The 22,766-nt window shown below is 37.5% G+C and overlaps 1 protein-coding gene across 4 annotated transcripts; it reads right to left on the bottom strand.

The window, feature by feature from the left end:
- Positions 1 to 834: 834 nt before the first annotated feature.
- LOC307056124 (ester hydrolase C11orf54 homolog) lies at positions 835 to 21,827 on the bottom strand (the record flags this gene model as incomplete). 4 transcript variants are annotated; one of them, XM_079708608.1, is made up of 8 exons in its annotated part: positions 835 to 1,008; positions 1,944 to 2,060; positions 5,043 to 5,192; positions 6,625 to 6,801; positions 7,896 to 7,997; positions 8,181 to 8,254; positions 12,501 to 12,599; positions 21,643 to 21,827. In XM_079708608.1, 8 exons carry the CDS (start codon positions 21,695 to 21,697, stop codon positions 835 to 837), a joined length of 948 nt encoding a protein of 315 aa, XP_079564734.1. The 4 variants fall into 4 exon arrangements, with proteins under 4 accessions (XP_079564734.1, XP_079564735.1, XP_079564737.1 ...); XM_079708609.1 differs by lacking the exon at positions 12,501 to 12,599 and having other exon boundaries at positions 21,643 to 21,697; XM_079708611.1 differs by lacking the exon at positions 6,625 to 6,801 and having other exon boundaries at positions 21,643 to 21,697.
- Positions 21,828 to 22,766: the final 939 nt, after the last annotated feature.

Genomic DNA, 22,766 nt, shown 5'->3' on the forward strand with positions numbered 1-22,766 from the left:
AACTGCTTCCAATTGACAGTCCAAACAAAGGAGGAATCATGGCTAACCGTCTGGTTGCTAATATTTGTTAAAGACAAATTGCAAACTTCAGAGTATGGTTCAACATCACTAAAAGGAGTAAAGTTGCTCCCTCTGACCACCTTATTCCATGAAAAAAGTGTACTTTGACTTCTAAAATGGATTTTAAAAATTCAGTAGAAAGATTTAACAACTATCAACATTTCCAGCACTGATTTTTCTAATACCCAGAAACATCCACTTAGCAGTTGTAAGACCAACTTGAAAAACTGAATATACAAATGTAAGTTATTGCCATTAGCTAGTAGGAATCATCACTTGATTCTTAATCCTGTTTATATTTAATTATAAACATAAGACTGAATTTATTTATTTATTTATTTATTTATTTTTTGCGGTATGCGGGCCTGTCTCACTGTTGTGGCTTCTCCCGTTGCGGAGCACAGGCTCCGGATGCACAGGCTCAGTGGCCATGGCTCACGGGCCTAGCTGCTCCGCGGCATGTGGGATCTTCCTGGACCAGGGCACGAACCCGTGTCCCCTGCATCGGCAGGCGGACTCTCAACCACTGTGCCATCAGGGAAGCCCAAGACTGATTTTTAGAATAAAAAGAATGAAGAATATCTCCATCATGGGTCTTTGTTCCCAATAATCCCTTTCAGATAGATCTGTGAAGTAATACAGAGCACAGTGTCGACATACCTTTCATTTCAAAGGCCGAAAAAAATAGGGCTTATTAAGTAGTGAGATCATTTCTGTTAGGCTTTATATTAGTATCAATTAATGAGTTAATCAGTCAAACGAGTATCAATTGATTTAATCTCGCCCAAATGAATGGGTCTCTGTTGGTTGATCAATGCGATAGAGAAACTCTGCAGGTAAGAAGTATCCAAGATATTCCACTGTATCTGGGGTGGTGTCATAATGGTAGTGTCCACCTTCTCCATGATGACTAAAACAATGAGTGTGCTCCAACCGCAAATCAAACCCCTAGGACAACAGAGAAGCTATCTGTTAGTATTCCAATTATTTTGCATACAACTTGTTTAAGGGGATGGGAGACCTTTTTAATTTATGTTACAATAATTTTATTTTTTTTTGGTAGCTAACACAGTCACATGATTCAAAATTCAGAGGGTGCAAAAGCATATATTCAGTAAAATGTATCTTTCCATCTCCTGCCCTCACTTCCTTTCCTAGAAGGCAACCAAAGTAAGCAGCTTCTTCTATATCCTTCCAAAAGGATGTTTTTTAAATTTATTACTTGTATGGTAGTACTCTGCACCTACTGTGCTGTATGTTGCTCTTCTTCATTTAACAGTATAGCTTTCAGATCTTCGTATATCAGAACATAAAAGAGCTTCCTAATTCTTTTATATCTATGGTATTCTATTGTATGCACATACCACGTTCCAACTGACATTAGATTATTTCCAGTTCTTCTGCTATTACAGCAATGCTGTCATGAATAACCCTTTTAACTAGTCATTTATGCACGTAAGCATATATTTAATGATAAATTCCTAGATAAATCCCATGTAATCACTGGGTCAAAAGATATTGTCAGTATTTTGGTAGATATTTGCTTTAAATTAGTCTATATTATTTTTCTAGGGTAGAATATTAAAATATAATGAACAGTATATAGAACAGCAAATAAGATGATAGGAGACCTGAATCCTGCCCTGATTCTACTGTTTAATAATGTGACTTTGGATGTTATTTAAAATGCCTGTGCCTTCAATTCTCCAAAGGTAAAATCTGCTCTGCCTAAATCATGGGTGGTCAGATACTTGCTCCCTTACCTTTCAAGACAATTCTACAGACTACCCTAGTTCTTAAATAAGAACACAAAAAGTGCTTAATTCTAAAAGAATATTCTAAAAATCAAGCATTATTGCAATGTAAAAGACAGACAGACTTACTGGGTCTCTGGAGACAAAAACTGGCAGACAAACCAAAGGAGCCTTCATCTCATAAAAACATAACCATTTATTCACGTCTTCATCAGAGTTCAATGGGCAGGAAGAAAATTCTGCTGGCTATAATAAAAGGACATTAAACAAGTAAACATCGACTATTATTGAGCTAAAAATTTATATATAATTTCATTGTTAAAACCTTTAAGCCTTATACATTCTATTGCTATTTTTGGCACCAAGAGAAGTTATATACCCTAGTTTTCAAAAGGACCACCAATCAATGTGTACACACTAAAAGATATGAATAAATAAATAAAGGAGTCTCTCAGTTTTCCTATGAGTATATCCTCATCCCAGTCTTAAATGTCATTATTGATACTGGTAAATGAAAAAAAAGGAAGGCATTGAAAGTGGGGTAGAAGCATCAAACAGAATAAAATACTTAGGAATAAACTTAAGGAGGCAAAAGACTTGTACACTGAAAAGTACAAAGCATTGCTGAAATGAATTTTAAAAGACTCCAGTAAGTGGAAAGACATCTTGTGTTCATGGATTGGACAACTTAATATTGTTAACATGTCAATACTATCAAAAGCAATCTAAAGATTCACTGCATTCCCTGTCAAAATCCCAATGACGTTTTTGCAGAAATAGAAAAATCCACCCTAAAATTCATATGGAATCTCAAGGGACCCCAAACAGCCAAAACAATCTTGAAAAAGAAGAAGAAAGTTGGAGGTCTCACACTTATTGATATCAGGCTTGCTACAAAGCTATAGTAATCAAAATAGTGTGATACTAGCATAACGACAGGCATACAGATCAATGGAATAGAATAGAGATCCCAGAAGTAAACCCTTGCATATATGGTCAAATGGTTTCTGACAAGGATGCCATGACCATTCAATGGAGAAAGGGCTGTCTTTTTAACAAATAGTGCTGGGAAAACTGGATATCCACATGTAAAAAAATAAAGTTAGACCCTTACTTTATATCATATACAAAAATTAACTAAAAATGGATCAGACACCTAAATATAAGAGCTAAAACTGCAAAGACTCTTAGAAGAAAACATAGGAGGGAAGTTTCATGACATTGGATTTGACTTTATGGATATGACATCAAAAGTACAGGTAATAAAAGGAAAAATAAACAGGTGGGACTACATCAAACTAAAAAGCTTCTGCATAGCAAAGGAAACAGTCAACAAAATGAAAAACGCAGCCTATGGAATGAGAGAAAGTATTTGCAAACTATATATCTGATAAGGGGTTAATATCCAAAATATATAAGGAATTCAATAGCAAAAAAACAAAAGCCCAATTAAAAAATGATCAAAGGACTGAATTAGACATTTTTCCAAAGAAGACATACAAATGGCCAACAGGTATATGAAACAGTACTCAACATCACTATTCATCAGGTAAATGCAAATCAAAGCCATGAGATATCACTCACTCTAGTGCAGATGGCTGTTCTCAGACAAGAGATGAAAAGTGTTGGTGAGGATGTGGAGAAAAGAGAACGCTTGTACACCGCTAGTGGGAATGTAAACCGGCACGACCATTACGGAGGTTCCTCAAAAAATTAAAAATAAAACCACCATATGATCCAGCAATTCTACTGCTGGGTATATATCCAAAGGAAATGAAATCACTACGTTGAAGAGATATCTGCATTCCTATGTTCACTGTGGTATTATTCACGTTAGCCAAGATTGGGAAACAACCTAAGTGTCCATCAACAGATGAATGGATAAAGAAATTGTTATCTGTATCTTTTTAGTTGTGATATATTATTCAGGCTTAGAAAAAGGAGGAAATCCTGCCATTTGTAACAATATAGATGAACTTGGAGGACATTATACAACACTAAGTGAAATAAGCCAGTCACAGTCAAATATTGCATGATATCACTTATATGTGGAATCTAAAGAAGTCCAATTTAGAGAAACAGTATAATGGTGGTTGCCAGAGGATGAGGGGGTGGGGGAAATGTGGAAATGTAGATCAAAGGGTACAAACTTCCAGTTATAAGGTGAATAAGTTCTAGAGAGCTAATGCACATCATGGTAACTATAGTTAATAATAAAGTATTGTTTACTTGAATTTTAAGAAATCCTATAATCCTTTGGTATTTACAAATAGATTTATCTATAATTTTGTCGTAAATTGGAAAAGTAAGTAGTTTCACAAATGTTGTGTCTTTCTATGCAGAATCAGCTGGCTTGCCATTTAAAATTATCAGGATAAAAAACATCAAAACAATACATTTTCTAATGGCTTCATTGTTAAAACAAAAAGGACATTAAGTTATAACACTTTTACACTTCATTCATTTATTCGTTCATTCACTCACCTACCAAAAATTATTTTAAAAGTCCTAGATGACCTGGTCTGTCTTCATATAGTATTCCGTCATTAATGTCTTATAAACTAATTATAGTTAGCCCATAAGACTATAATTTTCATGAGATCTTTCCCTAAAACCACAACCATCTTAATAGCAAAGTCTATATAGGGATTCTAGCAATGAAAATAATCCGTTTCTAAGGCTTATACTAACATCTATCTCAATCTTTAATACAAACAAATTGAGAAGAAAGTTCTAATATTATTAATATGAAAAAAGGACTCCAGCTGGACATTATCCTACAAGTTGCTTTACAGTATTGTTTGTCATTTAAATTTGAAAGTAATATGATCACAGTAAAAGGATTTGTTCAGGGTGTCTTTAAAAGTTAAATTCTCAGGTCTTCCTTGGTGGTCCAGTGGGTAAGACTCCGTGCTCCCAATGCAGGAGGCCCAAGTTCAATCCCTGGTCAGGGAACTAGATCCTGTATGCATGTTGCAACTAAGAGTTCGCATGCTGCAACTAAGAAGTCCACTAAGAAGCCAGCATACCGCAACTAAAGATCCTACATGATGCAATGAAGATCCCGTGTGCCACAACTAAGACCCAATGCAACCAAAAATAAATAAATAAATATTTTTAAAAAGGTTAAATTCTCAATGTATATTAAAAAAAATCCTACGATATTAAGCACGTGCGCGCGCGCGCGCGCACACACACACACACACACACACACACACAGGCCCTTACCATAATATGAGTCTTCACTTTTCCCTTCTGAATCACGAAAGTACCTCCCATTCCTACAGGCTTATCTCCATAATGTTTTTCAAGAGTCTGTCTCATACAAGTCACAAAGTTAAGTTTTCCAGTTCTTCTTTTGGCTTTCACCTCAATGACCTAGAGAGGACATAAATATACATACCATTGTTCTAAGCTGCAAAATATTATGTAAATAACTACCCAAGTGAAGCATTATATAATTCAGTGCCATCAAGCAAATATTCACTTGTTTGCTTCGAGCACCCAGATATGAGCAGAAGTGTCTCAATCCTCTAAGTCTTAATAATATATAGTATTATATATATATATATATGAATTATGTATCATTTACTCAATGTCGTATTCGTGCTTTCTTGGATTGAGAGAGAGTTATAGCTAAATTTTATAAATTTATAGCCAAATTCTACACTGAACTCTAGAGATTCTTATTATATGTCAAGGTGGTGAAAGACAGAATTCTTTGGTTTAAAGGGATTAACTTCTGATAACTGGAGGGAGGAGAAATGATTATGTTTTCTCATTTCCTTTAAAAATCTGGACTTCTGTTACCTCCACTTTATTAGGTATTTTTGCTTCACTATCTCATTCCCCAAAGTGGCTGAAGTAGTTATCTCTACAAGATCTGGGAGTTCTCACAACAGCTAAAACTGAAATCATCTTTAAAAAAAAATAACAGCTTCATTGGGGATATAATTCACATACTATACAATCCACCTATTTAAAGTATACAATTCAATGGGTTTCAGTATATGTATAGAGTTGTGCGACCATCATTACAATTTTGGAACATGAAATCATCCTTTTTTTTTTTGTACTAACAGGAAGTAAATATGAAGTGAGGCATTAATTTTCCTCACCTCTTCTATAATTTTTTGCTCCCATCATTTCTATCTCAATCAATGTCTGATCAATCAGAAATGAGTAAGTTACGTATATACTAACTATATAGGTAGACATTATCTACTTCAGCTGCATGGTTCATCTATTTGACTAACTCACTCCCCACAGGAACACCCTATTTTAGTTCCTTGGAAAAAAGGCTATTGCTTACTAAGTATTATTATTTTTTTCTTTTTTAAATTTTTGTTTGTGTGTGTCTTTGTTGCTGCGTGCGGGCTTCCTCTAGTTGAGAGTGGAGGCTACTCTTCATTGTGGTGCTAGGCCTTCTCATTGCGATCACTTCCTTGTTGCAGAGCGTGGGCTCTAGGCACGCTGGCTTTAGTAGTTGTGGCACATGGGCTTAGTTGTTCCGTGGCATGTGGAATCTTCCCAGACCAGGGCTCAAACCCGTGTCCTCTGCATTGGCAGGTGGGTTCTTAACCACTGCGCCACCAGGGAAGCCCAAAGTATTCTTAACCTTAGTTTTAAATGAGACCCTCACTCTGCCTGTAGTACTTTCTGAATCTTTCATAACTGGGTTATTTAAAGAGGTTTGGGACTTAGGTAGCTTTGGATTTTCTTAAGAAAACTACAGTAGTAGCAATAAGCATTCAAATTTTTAGCTATCTGAGAACTCTTGGAGAATACTGCATTTTTAGAACAAAATCACCTTTCCAGGTCGGCCTTCACTGGCAAAAAGATTAGCCAGTAATGCAAACCCAAAATCATGATATTTCTCACTGTATTTCTCAAGTAGGCACCCTCCATCTGCAGAGTTAACATGAGCAAAGTAACTTCCATTCACAGGAGGTTTGTGTTCACTTTCTGTTTGAACAACTGGCATAAACTGAAAAGAAAAGTAAATAAGGTAATTAGTCAAGCCTAGTATCTCTATGCAAAGAGACGATCTTGAATAATGTAACAAAATATTTTATCCTAGACTTTAAGACATTTTATTTCAAGATCTAATAATAAAGCATGAAAAATAGAATATTTAATGTTAGATTCAAAATGTTAAAGATTTATAAATATCAAAAAAACTGAAAAAAATTTTAGAAAATGTTTACAGTATTATAGTGTTTCTATAAGATTGTGACATTTGCATCAAAATTTCTCATTTTATTACTTACTTACCTACCTACTTACCTACTTACTTACTTAGTTCCCTGACCAGGGATCGAACCCGGGCCCTTGGCAGTGAAAGTGCTGTGCCGCGTCCTAACCAGTGGACCGCCAGAGACGTCCCTAAAATTTCTCACTTAAATTTTAAACTTTTTCTGTCTTGAACACTAGGCAAATTATATTAATGTTTCTATAAAAGGACTTGTATGATTATTGACTAACAGTCACACCTGTAAGAGGCTGTGAGCGAATGGGCAGACTCAGCAGGTTATTCATTCTTCTCCTCGTGAGATGTGAAGAAACAGTGATGTTTTTATGTTGGAAATGTGTTAACATACATAGTGATAGATATTACCTTTTGTAAATAATAATCATACTACTGGGGTAGGTCCCTGCAATTTGGTCTGAAAGAGGGAGTTGATTAGATCATTAAATATTTCATTCATCTTCTGAGTGAAAGCTGCCCTTATACCAGCAAAGATCATAGAGAAGTTAGGAATCCTCTGACTTGTAAGGATTGAAATCTTTCACAGTCCAGAGTCCTCAGCAAATCACAGTAGGACCTTCGATGGACTCCTCGAATACTGAGTGTGTGCCATAAGAAAATCTAAATTAGAGATGAGTGCTCCATTTCAGTTGGAATAATTGGAGCATGTGCTATACTCCAAATCTGTATCAAACAGTAACAAATCTGTAGAGAGGTATGACATCAACCACTTACAATTCATTCAGAAGACAGGATTTCTGATAGGGCAATAAAAGGAAAAAGGCAAACTAAGTGTCAAATCAACAAAATAAAATAATTATGTATATGCTGACCTCAGAATTGAATCCAAGAGTCTGAAATGGGCCTGCTCCTGCTCCAAGAACAAAAGCTCCAGGAAGCTGGATTTCTTTTGCGATTTTATTTAGATCATAAACCTATACAAGAGGAAACGCATATTATTTAAATCTTACTTATATAAATTCCCAGGTTTACTTTTTATTACTACATCCATTAATATTTCCTTGTCACATTGGTCAATGGACCTTCTAATAATAAAAATAGGAATTAACCCAATTTTCATAATCTTCATGTGAATGTGAAAAGTAAAAGAAACTTACTTTTTTTTTATTTATAAGAGGCAATAAGTAAGGCACACCTCCTACTTCTGCAATTCTAGTTTTCCCACAGATACCTAAAAAAAATAAATAAAGCAAGCCATCTTAAAAATAGGCAAACATCTAAATTTAAGTATAAAATGCCAGAAGACACTAATTTATTAAGAGTATATAACTTTTCAGTTCATAGTTTTACAAATAGCAGGGGTTGGAAAATGTAAGTAGCTAGGATCCCTGTCCTATTCTAACTTCCTGTGTTTCTAATACCGTCATAACCAAGCATGACTTGATATAGTTAGTAGCATAAAGGCAATCGAAAGTTGATGATACACAACATTGTAAAGCAACTATACTCCAGTAAAAATTAATAATATAAAAAAAAGAAAGTTGATGATAGGGCAAGGGCTACAACTGGAGCCAATGTTTGGATTGGATGAGGTTTCTAGAATTAGTCTATAATGACTTATTCCTTTAAAAATCTTTCTTTTGGGGGAGGGAGGGTTTTAGCTAAAATTATATTTTAATTTAAAATATTTTGGTAAAATATTACTTCTTTTAAAAATCCATATCGAGAAGTCCTCTTGTTAGAGTTGTTTGTTCCAAGGTTGTTTATAAAAATGACAAGTAATTTTAGGTAACTTCAGATGCTAGGAACTCTCTACTTACATTTTTAATTAAACGTCACAGGTAAAGCTAGACACTGTTTGGGAAAAGGCACATTTTTTTGTTGTTGTTGTTAGTGTAGAGTGGAAAATCATTACCTTTTATCTGAGAAAAAGTAGTCTTATAAATTTCATACTAACATCATTCCATAATAAATGTAGATATATTGTTCAATTCAGCTATGCAGAGGACACATGTACAGAATTCTGTGAGGTTCCATTTATAATTAGGGATTTCGGAAATGTTTTCCATGGGATCAGCAGAAATTACTCACTTATAAGACTCATAAATGATAGTAACATTAAAGTTTACAGAAGCCATTAGAAAGACTATTTTAGTAGTCCAGAGAAAAGACAAGTAATGAGCTAAAAACAGATGAGGAAATTAAGAAAAAGAACAAAGAAAGGAGAATAGGCAACTACGGTGAAGGAATGAATTGGAATTATTGACCTATAGCTAAGAAAAAGAGAAAACTAGGTGAGATATACAGATTTTAAAGTTGTTGTATCCAAGCAGAATTAAAACCACAGGAGTAGATGGAAAAGCCATAGAGATTGGACAGAATAAGAGGATGAGGAAAGAATTCTGGAAAGATGAAAATTTAAGAGCCTGCCAGAAAGAGAAAGGAGCCAGTAAAAATGAGAAAGAAAGAACATCATGGAGGAAGGAAAGGCACCAAGGAAGAAGAGGCAAAGAACCAAGGAGAGAGGAGAACCAAGAGGAGAAATAATATCAGGCAGCAGTGGCCAACCAGTATGAAATGTGTAGAGAGACTGTAAGCAGATAGGGTAGGAGTCCCTGGAGAAAGAGAACCAGGAATGGTTTTCTTGACATAAGAGAACTCATTTTGGCCTAAGCCATTTTGTGATCTAAGCCTGGCCACAATGCTTGCCCTTGAACAGGTCTCAGCAATTAATGACATTAAGGGAACAAAGGAATGCAGGAACAGAAAAAAGGCAGTGAAACAATAGTGCAGTGATAAAGCAGAGTCCTACTTCCTCCTCAAGGGATATAGATAATAATAAATCATGGAGTTCTGCAGGAACTAAGGCCCCCACCCAGGTGGAGGATGGAATGATGGATGTTGACCCTCCAGACTTCAATCAACTAAAGCTTGGACTCTGTAGACCTTTGCCCCAATTCTATGCAGAATTCTCCTCTGCTCAAGCCCCGTCATGAATATGCATGTACTCTTCTTAGCTTAAAACTTCCCAGTTTTGCTGTTGGGCGGACACTGCTTTGGGAAAGATCCCCCAGTGTTCTCCTTACTTGCTGCAAGTGACAATAAATCCTTCCTTCTCTAGTGCTTTGGTTGTGTCTATTGGCTCGACACCCACCAAGAGGTGAACCTGGTTTTCGGGTAAAACGACGAAATAATACTAGTAAACACACCAAGATCACTAGTGACAAGACCAGTTCATGTAGAAAGTACCTAAATATGTTTATGAAAGATCATATATGTAACATATGCATACATATCTGGCTTCCTTAGTATGTAATTTAAAGACTCACAAATTATTGACAAGAACCTAGAAAACTCTTTTTCAAACCAACCCTTTGGGTGACAAAATTAAGATTAACTATTTTTCCTTGTACTCTTCTGTGTTTTCTGGTTTTTATTTTAATTATTTAATCAATTATTTATTTTGGGGTAAAATATATTACCCTTATAATCGGAAGAAACAGAGCTATAAAAAAGTATTATGATAGGGACTTCCCTGGCAGTCCAGTGGTTAAGACTTCGCCTTCCAATGCATGGGGTGCGGGTTCAATCCCTGGTGGGGGAGCTAAGAGCCCACATGCCTCGGGGCCAAAAAACCAAAACATAAAACAAACAAAAAAAAACGTATTATGATAAATGCTTTTAAGGTGTGAAGAGAAATTGCCATCTGGTACATAAAACTTCTAGAATTTACAGGTCTACTTAAAATCAAAGACTGTTTGAACTAGAAAGACCCAAAAAGAACATTTAACCCAAATCCCACTCCCTCCCACCCCCATTTTAATGTATCTGAAGCCCAGATACATTAATTGGCTTACCCAAGGTAGTGAAACCTTAAGTGGCAGAGAAAGAACTAGAGTCCAGGATTTCTACGTAAAACTGCTTTTTAACAAAGATGTCAATTACATAATAAAAGAGTGAGTAAGTGTGACTGTTTCTCTCCAAATTCCTCATCACAGTAGGGTATAATGAGAGAATGTTGGACTTTGGAAGCAGACAGATCTGGATTTGAATCCTGATTATGATTTGCACTGAGATTACTTAGCCTCTCTTCAGCTTCAGTTTTCTCATCTATAAACTGGGGCTAGTACTTACCTTGCAGTGTTATTATAAAAATTAAGACATCAAATATAGATATCCATCATACTGTCTGACAAATTATATTTACTTAATATTGAAACTGAATGGTACAGATGAACTGGTTTGCAGGGCAGAAATAGAGACACAGATGTAGAGCACAAACGTATGGACACCAAGGAGGGGAAAGTGGCGGGGGGGTGGGGGCAGGGGGTGGGGGGTGCGGTGGTGGTGGTGTGATGAATTGGGAGTTTGGGATTGACATATATACACTAATATGTATAAAATGGATAACTAATAAGAACCTGCTGTATAAAAAAATAAATAAAATTCAAAAAAAAAAAGAAACCGAGCAGGACCCTGTGGGGCTCCTGGGAACAAAAGTCTTTTCGTGTTCCCTGTTTTTTGTTGGTAGGAAATAGGGTTCATTCAGCTTCTGTGACCTTCCCTGAGTTCCAAAGGGCAGGTTCAAACAGTTGCTAATCAGGGAAGGGAGGGGGATGAAGAGACAAGGGAGGAGCAGTCAAGAAACAATAGTGTAGCCTTGGGGCAGGGTCCTGGTTCCTCCTCACCGGATATACATAATTATATCTTTGAGCTCTTCTGCAGAACTAAAACCCCCACCACATGGAAGATGTTAACTACTTGATGAAATATTCTTCATTCCAGAGAGAAGGTTACAGTTCAATAACCTAGAGAACCATAGATCACGGGACCACCTGAGATGATCCTTAGACTGAAGGAATGCAGGCCTTGCAAGCACTCTGATCCTTATGAGAAGCCCCTCCCCTTGACTGTAAGACTCCCCACACCCACCCCCACTGAGTTTGGGACAGTTTTGAGGGCATTAGGCCTCTGTGGCCCCCTTTGCCTGGCAAAGCAATAAAAGTATTCTTTTCTACTTCACCCAAAACTCTCGTCTCTGAGATTCAATTCAGCAGTGCTGCACAGAGGCTTTCAGCATCAATATTCATTTCCCTTCTCACTTTAAACACTGGCTGGATAATCACTTGACAAATTTGTTGAAGGGATATTAGTATTTAATAGATGATTCAAATAAATACAAGGCTTTTGAGATCCCTTCTGGTCTTGAATGAATGAATGAATAATAAATAAATAAAAATTACAGTAAGTTTCCATAACAGTCACTTGAATGATTAAAAACAAAACTCTCCTGTGATATTCAGGATTCTAGCCTATTGAATATCTATTATATAACCTGTGAAAGTTACAAAAGTACATAAAACACCATATTTTTCTACAAGGGTATAAAATGAAATTTGACCAATATTAGAAAACACAGAAATTAAACACAATTTAATCTAAAAGTTGGGGCAATATCCTTTGGAGATATTGCTTACCTTTTACGGGAAAGGTAAATGGCTCCTTGGTCAAATTAGGGCAATCAACTACAGAGACCTGGACATCAGCAAAGTTATCTGCTAGCCCCTTCTGCAGAACTAATAAAGACAAGGAAAAGGGTTAAACATTAGGTAGAAATTTGCCATCACATATCAAGTCTTCCCTCAACTGTTTTCTTGTGTCATACTTCCAAACTAAACTTGTGTAAGTTACTATTTTTTTAATTTTAATTTTTTGGATGCGCTACATGGCATGTGGAATCTCAGTTCCCTGACCAGGGACGGAACCCGCGCCCCCTGCAGTGGAAGCATGGAGTCTTAACTGCTGGACCGCCAGGGAAGTCCCTAAACTTGTGTAACTTTAAAGGAGGGGGATAAGGGACTTCCTTGGTGGTCCAGCAGTTAAGACTCAGCACTTCCACTGCAGGGGGTGCTCCCCACATGCTGTGCAGCGCAGCCAAACAAACAAACAAACAAAAGGAGGGGGAAATGGTCTTACTAATGACTACAATCAGAAACTGAACACATAATTAATCACAAGATACATATATTAAGGTACATAAATACTTCCATAAATAACACTGTAAACTGTAGCGATTAGAAACCACTGAAGATAAACACTGCGCTCAGGTGAGGACTACGTTTCTTTTAGGGAGAGGATTCCAAGTATTGAAATGTAAATATTTAAACTGCTAGAAAGTAAGCAATTACATGCAACACCTTCATTAATGCTTACAGAAAAAATGTTGAGCAAAAGAAGTAAGACATGAAAGTATGTGTTATACGACTCATATGTATTTCAAAGACAGGCAGCGGGCTTCCCTGGTGGCGCAGTGGTTGAGAGTCCGCCTGTTGATTCAGGGGATGCGGGTTTGTGCCCCGGTCCGGGGGGATCCCACATGCCGCAGAGCGGCTGGGCCCGTGAGTCATGGCCGCTGGGCCTGCGCGTCTGGAGCCTGTGCTCCGCAACGGGAGAGGCCGCGACAGAGGCCCGCGTACCACCAAAAAAAGAACAACAAAAAAACCCCACAAAGACAGGCAGCTAATCTACGGTTCTAACAGGTCAGAACAGTGGTCACCTCTTGGGGTAGGGATATTGACTGAGAAAGTGCAAGGAGTCTTCTGGGATGCTGGAAATATTTAATATCTTAATCTGGGTGTGTTATGGGTGTAAACATGTTAAAATTCATCAAGCTATACACTTAAGATCAGTGTATTTGGGCTTCCCTGGTGGCACAGTGGTTAAGAATCCACCTGCCAAATGCAGGGGACATGGGTTCGAGCTCTAGTCTGGGAAGATCCCACATGTCTCAGAGCAACTGAACCCATGTGCCACAACTACTGAAGCCTGCATGCCTCAAGCCCATGCTCCGCAACAAGAGAAGCCACCGCAATGAGAAGCCCGAACACTGCAATGAAGAGTAGCTCCCACTCGCCTCAACTAGAGAAAGCCCTCATGCAGCAATGAAGATCCAGTGCAGTCAAAAAAATTTTTAAAAGTAAATAAATAAATTTTAAAAAGATTAGTGTACTTTAGATATGTCATAACTCAATCAAAAAGGTAAAAAAGCAAACTTGTCTCAAAGTTACAAATCTAGGAGCAATGTACATTTAAGGATAAAAAGTTCTTATACAAAACTTCTCTAAGGGGACTTCCCTGGGCTGTCCAGTGGTTAGGACTCTACACTCCCACTGCAGGGGGCACAGGTTCGATCCCTGTTCAGGGAACTAAGATCCCACGTGCCACTCAGTGCAGCCAACAAAAACCTTCTCTGACAATAGTGTCAGCCATTAGTTTAAGTCTTGTAGAATCAGACTTTCTAAAAACACGAAGTCATCCTAAATTTAGCCCTAAATATCCTAAATAGATATTCCATACCAGATCTTTTATGTACATGAGAACAGAAACCAAATTGACTGGAAAATCCCCCTACCTAGACTAATGACTGCATATTTATGAATATATAAAGATTCAATGTATGGAAATGTAGTAAAATCTATTTTTTACCAATCACAAAGGGACCAAGTTCTGGCTATAAGATTTTCTGTAAAAACTGAAAACAAATTTTAAGCCAAAAAACTTATATTTCATCTCTGTTTTGTATAGAATATACCTTGTACAGATAGAAAGAAAACAAACGTAAAGACACAAGAGGAGATACGTTGTAGGAAGGCACTCGTCTGATTCCTAGCTGTCCTGTTATATCAGGAAAGACAGAAAGACTGACAGAAAAGAAATACAAAGAATACTAGTAATCCAGTTTGTTTACTAACTCCCCTTCAACTTAGGAAAAATATGAAGGTTTTAAGAGGAGAGCTACAACCAAGCAAAACGTGAATATACCTCTTTTTTTTCTTTTTAATGGAGGAGAAAGAAAGTGGCTTTATTTCTTTGCCAGGCAAAAAGGGAACATAGGCTAGTGCCTCAAGAACTGTGCCTCCTTCACTGGAGAATAGGGTGAATATACTTCTTGACTTCAACCTTATCAGGAGGACAGAAGAACTACCAGGACAGATACACTTTGAGATAAGGGTAGGTTTTACACTTATCCTCAGAATAGAATCCAAAGGCTGTCAGACAAATGCTAGCATTCTGACAGGCTATAGAGTTTTGGATTAGTACGATTCCTGGCTTCATTTTATATTCTTATTTTTATTTTCTTTTTCTTATCTATATCCCCTCCTTCGAATTAATCTTGTGAAGCTGCCTTAAGTTCTTGTTCAAATAAGATGAAATACCTAAAAACATACACAGACAGAAAAATCTGAGCAAGTTCACTGGCAGTCTGTCATATCAGGAGACGGGGTAAAAAGTAGTAGATTGGGAACATGAGTAATACACCACAGTAGATTATATATTTCAAGAATATTACAACTGGTAAAAAGTTAATAAAGCAGGGGTTGAGTCAAGATGGCGTACTAGGAGGACAGGGATACGGAATTCCCATCTCCTCACAACTAGGGTACCTATCAGGCACCGGTGGGGGACCACAGACACCTAAGGGGACAGGAGGAACCCCCAGTAACCGGGTAGGGCATGGGGCTTGGGGGAGTGAAGGGGGAGGAGAACTGGAGGTGGGATGGGACTGGAGCCCCTGAAGGGTGGCTGGGGGAGGGGAAGGGGTCCCACACACAAAGGGGGAAATCGGGGAACCACTGGGAGGGCAGAGGATCAAAAGGGAGCATGGCCAGGTTTCCCCTGCCCACTTGGACCCCCAGGAACCTGTTGAGATCCCGGGCCTGATACTCTGCCCACCTGGGATCTTGGTTCCCAGGCTGGAGGTCAGGTCCAAACTCCTGTGGTGGGAGCTCTGAGTCCAAACCGCTGGACTAACACAGAACCTCAGACCCCACGGAATATCAATCGGAGTGACACCTCTGGGAAATCTTCATATCAGCATCAAGACACAGCTCTATCCAACTGCATGCAAACTCCAGTGCTGAACGTCTCAGGCCAAACAACCAGTAAGACAGGAATTCAGCACCACCCATCAAAAAAAAAAAAAAAAAGAAACGACAAAAAAATTTGTTACAGACGAAGGAGCAAGGTAAAAACCATCAAGACCAAATAAATGAAGATGAAATAGGCAAGCTACCTGAAAAAGAATTCAGAGTAATGATAGTAAAGATGATCCAAAATCTCAGAAACAGAATGGAGAAAATATAAGAAACATTTCACAAGGATCTAGAAGAACTAAAGAGCAAACAAACAGTGATGAACAACACAATAACTGAAATTTAAAATACTCTAGAAGGAATCAATAGCAGAATAACTGAGGCAGAAGAACGGATAAGTTAGCTGGAAGATAAAATGGTGGAAATAATTACCAGGGAGCAGAATAAAGAAAAAAGAATGAAAAGAATTGAGGACAGTCTCACTGCCTCTGGGACAACGTTAAATGCACCAACATTCGAATTATAGGGGTTCCAGAAGAAGAAGAGAAAAAGAAAGGGTCTGAGAAAATATTTGAAGAGATTATCATCGAAAACTTCCATAACATTGGAAAGGAAATAGTAAATCAAGTCCAGGAAGAACAGAGGGTACCATACAGGGTAAACCCAAAGAGAAGCATGCCGAGACACATATTAATCAAACTATCAAAAATTAAATACAAAGAAAAAATATTGAAAGCAGCAAGGGAAAAGGAACAGATAACATACATGGGAATCCCCATAAGGTTAACAGCTGACTTTTCAGCAGAAACTGCAAGCCAGCAGGGAGTGGCAGGACATATTTAAAGTGATGAAAGGGAAAAACTACAACCAAGATTACTCTACTCAGTAAGGATCTCATTCAGATTTGACAGAGAAATTAAAACCTTTACAGATGAGCAAAAGTTAAGAGAATTCAGCACCAGCAAACCAGCTTTACAACAAATTTCTCTAGGCAGGAAACACAAGAGAAGGAGAAGACCTACAAAAACAAACCCAAAACAATTCAGAAAATGGTAATAGGAACATACATATTGATAATTACCTTAAATGTAAATGGATTAAATGCTCCAACCAAAAGACATAGACTGACTAAATGGATACAAATACAAGACCTGTACATATGATGTCTACAAGAGACCCACTTCAGACCTAGGGACACATACAGACTGAAAGTGAGGGGATGGAAAAAGATATTCCATGCAAATGGAAATCAAAAGAAAGCTGGAGTAGCAATTCTCATATCAGACAAAATAGACTTTAAAATAAAGACTATTACAAGAGACAAAGAAGGACACTTACGTAATGATCAAGGGGTCAATCCAACAAGAAGATATAACAACTGTAAATATTTATGCACCCAACATAGGAGCACCTCAATACATAAGGCAAATACTAACAGCCATAAAAGGGGAAATTGCCAGTAACACAATCACAGTAGGGAACTTTAACACCCCACTTTTACCAATGGACAGATCATCCAAAATGAAAATAAATAAGGAAACACAAGCTTTAAATGACACATTAAACAAGATGGACTTAATTGATATTTATAGGACATTCCATCCAAAATCAACAGAATACACTTTCATCTCAAGTGCGCATGAAACATTCTCCAGGATACACCACATCTTGGGTCACAAATCAAGCCTTGGTAAATTTAAGAAAATTGAAATCATATCAAGTATCTTTTCCGACCACAATGCTATGAGACTAGATATCAATTACAGGAAAAAAAACTGTAAAAAATACAAACACATGGAGGCTAAACAATACACTACGAAGTAAACGAGATCACTGAAGAAATCAAAGAGGAAATAAAAAAATACCTAGAAACAAATGACAAAACGCAATGATCCAAAACCTATGCAGTGCAGCAAAAACAGTTCTAAGAGGGAAGTTTATAGGAATACAATCCTACCTCAGGAAACAAGAAAAATCTCAAATAAACAATCTAACCTTACACCTAAAGCAATAGAGAGAGAAGAACAAAAAACACCCAAAGTTAACAGAAGGAAAGAAATTATAAAGATCAGATCAGAAATAAATGAAAAAGAAATGAAGGAAATGATAGAAAAGATCAATAAAACTAAAAGCTGGTTCTTTGACAAGATAAATAAAATGGACAACAAGAAAAAAAAGGGAGAAGGCTCAAATCAATAGAATTAGAAATGAAAAAGGAGAAGTAACAACTGACACTGCAGAAATGCAAAGGATCATGAGAGATTACTACAAGCAACTATATGCCAATACAATGGAAAACCTGGAAGAAATGGACAAATTCTTAGAAAAGTACAACCTTCTGAGACTGAACCAGGAAGAAATAGAAAATATAAACAGACCAATCACAAGCATTGAAATTGAAACTGTGATTAAAAATCTTCCAACAAACAAAAGCCCAGGACCAGATGGCTTCACAGGCGAATTCTATCAAACATTTAGAGAAGAGCTAACACCTATCCTTCTCAAACTCTTCCAAAATATAGCAGAGGGAGGAACACTCCCAAACTCATTCTACAAGGCCACCATCACCCTGATACCAAAACCAGAGAAAGATGTCACAACAAAAGAAATTATGGGCCAATATTTCTGATGAACATAGATGCAAGAATCCTCAACAAAATACTAGCAAACAGAATCCAACAGCTCATTAAAAGGGTCATACACCATGATCACGTGGGGTTTATCCCAGGAATGCAAGGATTCTTCAATATACACAAATCAATCAATGTGATACACCATATTAACAAATTGAAGGATAAAAACCATATGATCATCTCAATATATGCAGAAAAAGCTTTTGACAAAATAAAACACCCACTTATGCTAAAAACTCTCGAGAAAGTAGCCACAGAAGAAACCTATCTCAACATAATAAAGGCCATATATGACAAAGCCACAGCCAACATCGTTCTCAATGGTGAAACCATGGTTTCAGGAAACTGAAAACATTTCCTCTAAGATCAGGAACAAGACAAGTTTGCCCACTCTCACCAATAATATTCAACATAGTTTTGGAAGTTTTAGCCACAGCAATCAGAGAAGAAAATAAATAAAAGGAATCCAAATCAGAAGAGAAGAAGTAAAACTGTCACTGTTTGCAGATGACATGATACTATACATAGAGAATCCTAAAGATGCTACCAGAAAACTACTAGAGCTAATCAATGAATTTGGTAAAGTAGCAGGGTACAAAATTAATGCACAGAAATCTCTTTCATTCCTATACACTAATGATGAAAACTCTGAAATAGAAATTAAAGAAACACTCCCATTTACCACTGCAACAAAAGGAATAAAATACCTAGGAATAAACCTACCTAAGGAAACAAAAGACCTTTATGCAGAAAACTATAAGACACTGATGAAAGAAATTAAAGATGATACAAACAGATGGAGAGATATACCATGTTCTTGGATTGGAAGAATCAACACTGTGAAAATGACTCTACTCCCCAAAGCAATCTACAGATTCAATGCAATCCCTATCAAACTACCACTGGCATTTTTCACAGAAGTAGAACAAACAGAAAAGTTCACAATTTGTATGGAACTATAAAAGACCCCGAATAGCCAAAGCAATACTGAGAAAGAAAAACGGAGCTGGAGGAATCATGCTCCCTGACATCAGACTATACTACAAAGCTACAGTAATCAGGACAATATGGTACTGGCACAAAAACAGAAATATACATCAGTGGAACCGGATAGAAAGCCCAGCGATAAACCCATGCATATATGGTCACCTTATCTTTGATAAAGGGGGCAAGAGTATACAATGGAGAAAAGACAGTCTCTTCAATAAGTGGTGCTGGGAAAACTGGACAGCTTCATGTAAAAGAATGAAATTAGAACACTCCCTAACACCATACACAAAAATAAATTCAAAATGGATTAGAGACCTAAATGTAAGGCCAGAGAGCATAAAACTCTTAGAAGAAAACATAGGCAGAACACTCTATGACATAAATTACAGCAAGATCCCTTTTGACCCACCTCCTAAAGAAATGGAAATAAAAACAAAAATAAAGAAATGGGATCTAATGAAAGTTATAAGCTTTTGTACAGCAAAGGAAACAATACAAAAAGATGAAAAGACAACACTCAGAGAAAGTACTTGCAAATGAAGCAACTGACAAAAGATTAATCTCCAAAATATACAAGCAGCTCATGCAGCTTAATATCAAAAAAACAAACAACCCAATTCAAAAATGGGCAAAAGACCTAAACAGATATTTCTCCAAAGAAGATATACAGATTGCCAACAAACACATGAAAGGATGCTTAACATCACTAATCATTAGAGAAATGTATATCAAAACTACAATGAGGTATCATCTCACACCAGTCAGAATGCCCATCATCAAAAAATCTACAAACAATAAATGCTGGAGAGGTTGTGGAGAAAAGGAAACCCTCTTGCACTATTGGTGGGAATGTAAATTGGTACAGCCACTATGGAGAACAGTATGGAGGTTCCTTAAAAAACTAAAAATAGAACTACCATATGATCCAGCAATCCCACTACTGGGCATATACCGTGACAAAACTGTAATTCAAAAACAGTCATGGGGCTTCCCTGGTGGTGCAGAGGTTAAGAGTCCGCCTGCCAATGCAGGGGACACGGGTTCGTGCCCCGGTCCGGGAAGATACCACATGCCGCAGAGCGGCTAGGCCCGTGAGCCATGGCCGCTGAGCCTGCACATCCGGAGCCTGTGCTCTGCAATGGGAGAGGCCACAACAGTGAGAGGCCCGCGTATCGCAAAACAAACAAACAAACAAACAAAAAAACAGTCATGTACCACAATGTTCACTGCAGCACTATTTACAATAGCCAGGACATGGAGGCAACCTAAGTGTCCATCGACAGATGAATGGATAAAGAAGATGTGGCACATATATACAATGGAATATTACTCAGCCATAAAAGGAAATGAAATTGAGTATTTGTAGTGAGGTGGATGGACCTAGAGACTGTCATACAGAGTGAAGTAAGTCAGAAAGAGAAAAACAAATACTATATGCTAACACATATGTATGGCATCTAAAAAAAAAAAAAAAGGTTCTGAAGAACCTAGTGGCAGGACAGGAATAAAGACACAGATGTAGAGAATGGACTTGAGGACACGGGGAGGGGGAAGGGTAAGCTGGGACGAAGTAAAACAGCAGCATTGACATATATACAGGACCAGATGTTAAATAGATAGCTAGTGGGAAGCAGCTGCATGGCACAGGGAGATTAGCTCGTGGTTTGCGAGCACCTAGAGGGGTGGAATAAGGCAGGTGGGAGGCAGATGCAAGAGGGAGGGGATATGGGGATATATGTTTGCATATAGCTGATTCAGTTGGTATACAGCAGAAACTAACACAACACTAAAGCAGTTATACTCCAATAAAGATGTTAAAAAAAAAGTTAATAAAGCAATATTGTAGAACCCTTTGGGCACCACACATATTTAAATCGTGGATTACCATATTCATTTTCATTCTGTAAAGTTCGTATCTCATCAAGAATCTTTGAATTGTGAATTTAGATTTTTTTTGAGGGGCAGAATTTTGGACTCTCGCAATAAAAACAGTACAGAACAAATACAGAAAAGGAAAATTAGTTCTGTATCGAAAGTACTATTGCATAAAGCTTATCTTAGAATGTTTTTATTTTTAAATTTTTTTCCTTAGGATAATTAAAAAAACTCAGTTTTGCATTTACCTCCAACAAGCTCCTCTAGACTTGGCACATGAAAAGAATACTCAGCACAAGACATCTTCTTTCTGAAACAGGAAGGGGGCAGTACACAACCTTTAAAAGAATGACATAGCCGTTGGGGGACACAAAAATTGGTTAGAACCAACTAGGTCCAAGATGGCAGACTTCCAGTAGAACTTGAGCCTCATTATATGCTCATTGTAATGCATTAGCAACTAAATGACACACCCACAGGTACCATGACCATAAAAGGCCAAAAGTGGGCAGTGGCCCAATTCCTGGAATTCTCTGCCCCTTCCCCCAAATAGCTGGAATAATCCTCCCACTTGTTAGCCTATGAAATTACCCAGTCCATAAAAACTAACTACCCCATATTTTGGGGCCTCTCACCTGAGATGTCCCACACTCTGTGGAGTGTGTTTCTCCCAAGGCCATCTCACCTTTTGAGATGGACCGCATTCTGTCTATGGAGTGTGTCTCTCTAAAAAAATCCACCTCTTACCTATCACTTTGTCTCTCACTGAATTCTTTCTGTGATGAGACATAAAGAACCTGAGCTTTGTTAAGTCCTGAGTGTGTGATCTCAATTAAAGGACAGTGTGTTCAAGTCCCAATCTGAGTTTTGGCTGGGGTCAAGTCTCAGCCCATGGGCTCAAGTCCCAATCTGAGTTTTGAGGTTTCACGAGGATGTACAAAATAAAGCAATTGTAGGCTAATTATCGCAGTGCACCAAGCATGAACAGCTGCTGCTCTGGAATTGAAAGAGTTCAGTTATATAAAGAGGGCAAAAGGGCATTTAGGTGTCCTCACAGAAAGGCAACCATAACTTCTTGTATTTAATATTCCAAGTGAGAAATGTCCAAGTAACGTCTTTTAATACTAATACCTTAAATAGCTGACATTTAAAATAGACAAGAGAAATACCAAACCAAGAGGGCACATGATTCATTTTCTTCAGTCATGTATCTGGATTGAACGTGCAGCTTTCTAATGGTTGATTTAAGGAATATAGATCCTGAAGCAAAGGTAGTTATTAAAGTTTATGAATAAGTATTTAAATGGTTGTAGATAACAGTACAGGATGCTCAGGTAATTCTATAATAGATCATTTACATGTGTTTTCTATT

This window comes from Hyperoodon ampullatus (assembly GCF_949752795.1).
Source record: "Hyperoodon ampullatus genome assembly, chromosome: 7".
Classification (NCBI taxonomy): Eukaryota; Metazoa; Chordata; class Mammalia; order Artiodactyla; family Ziphiidae; genus Hyperoodon; species Hyperoodon ampullatus.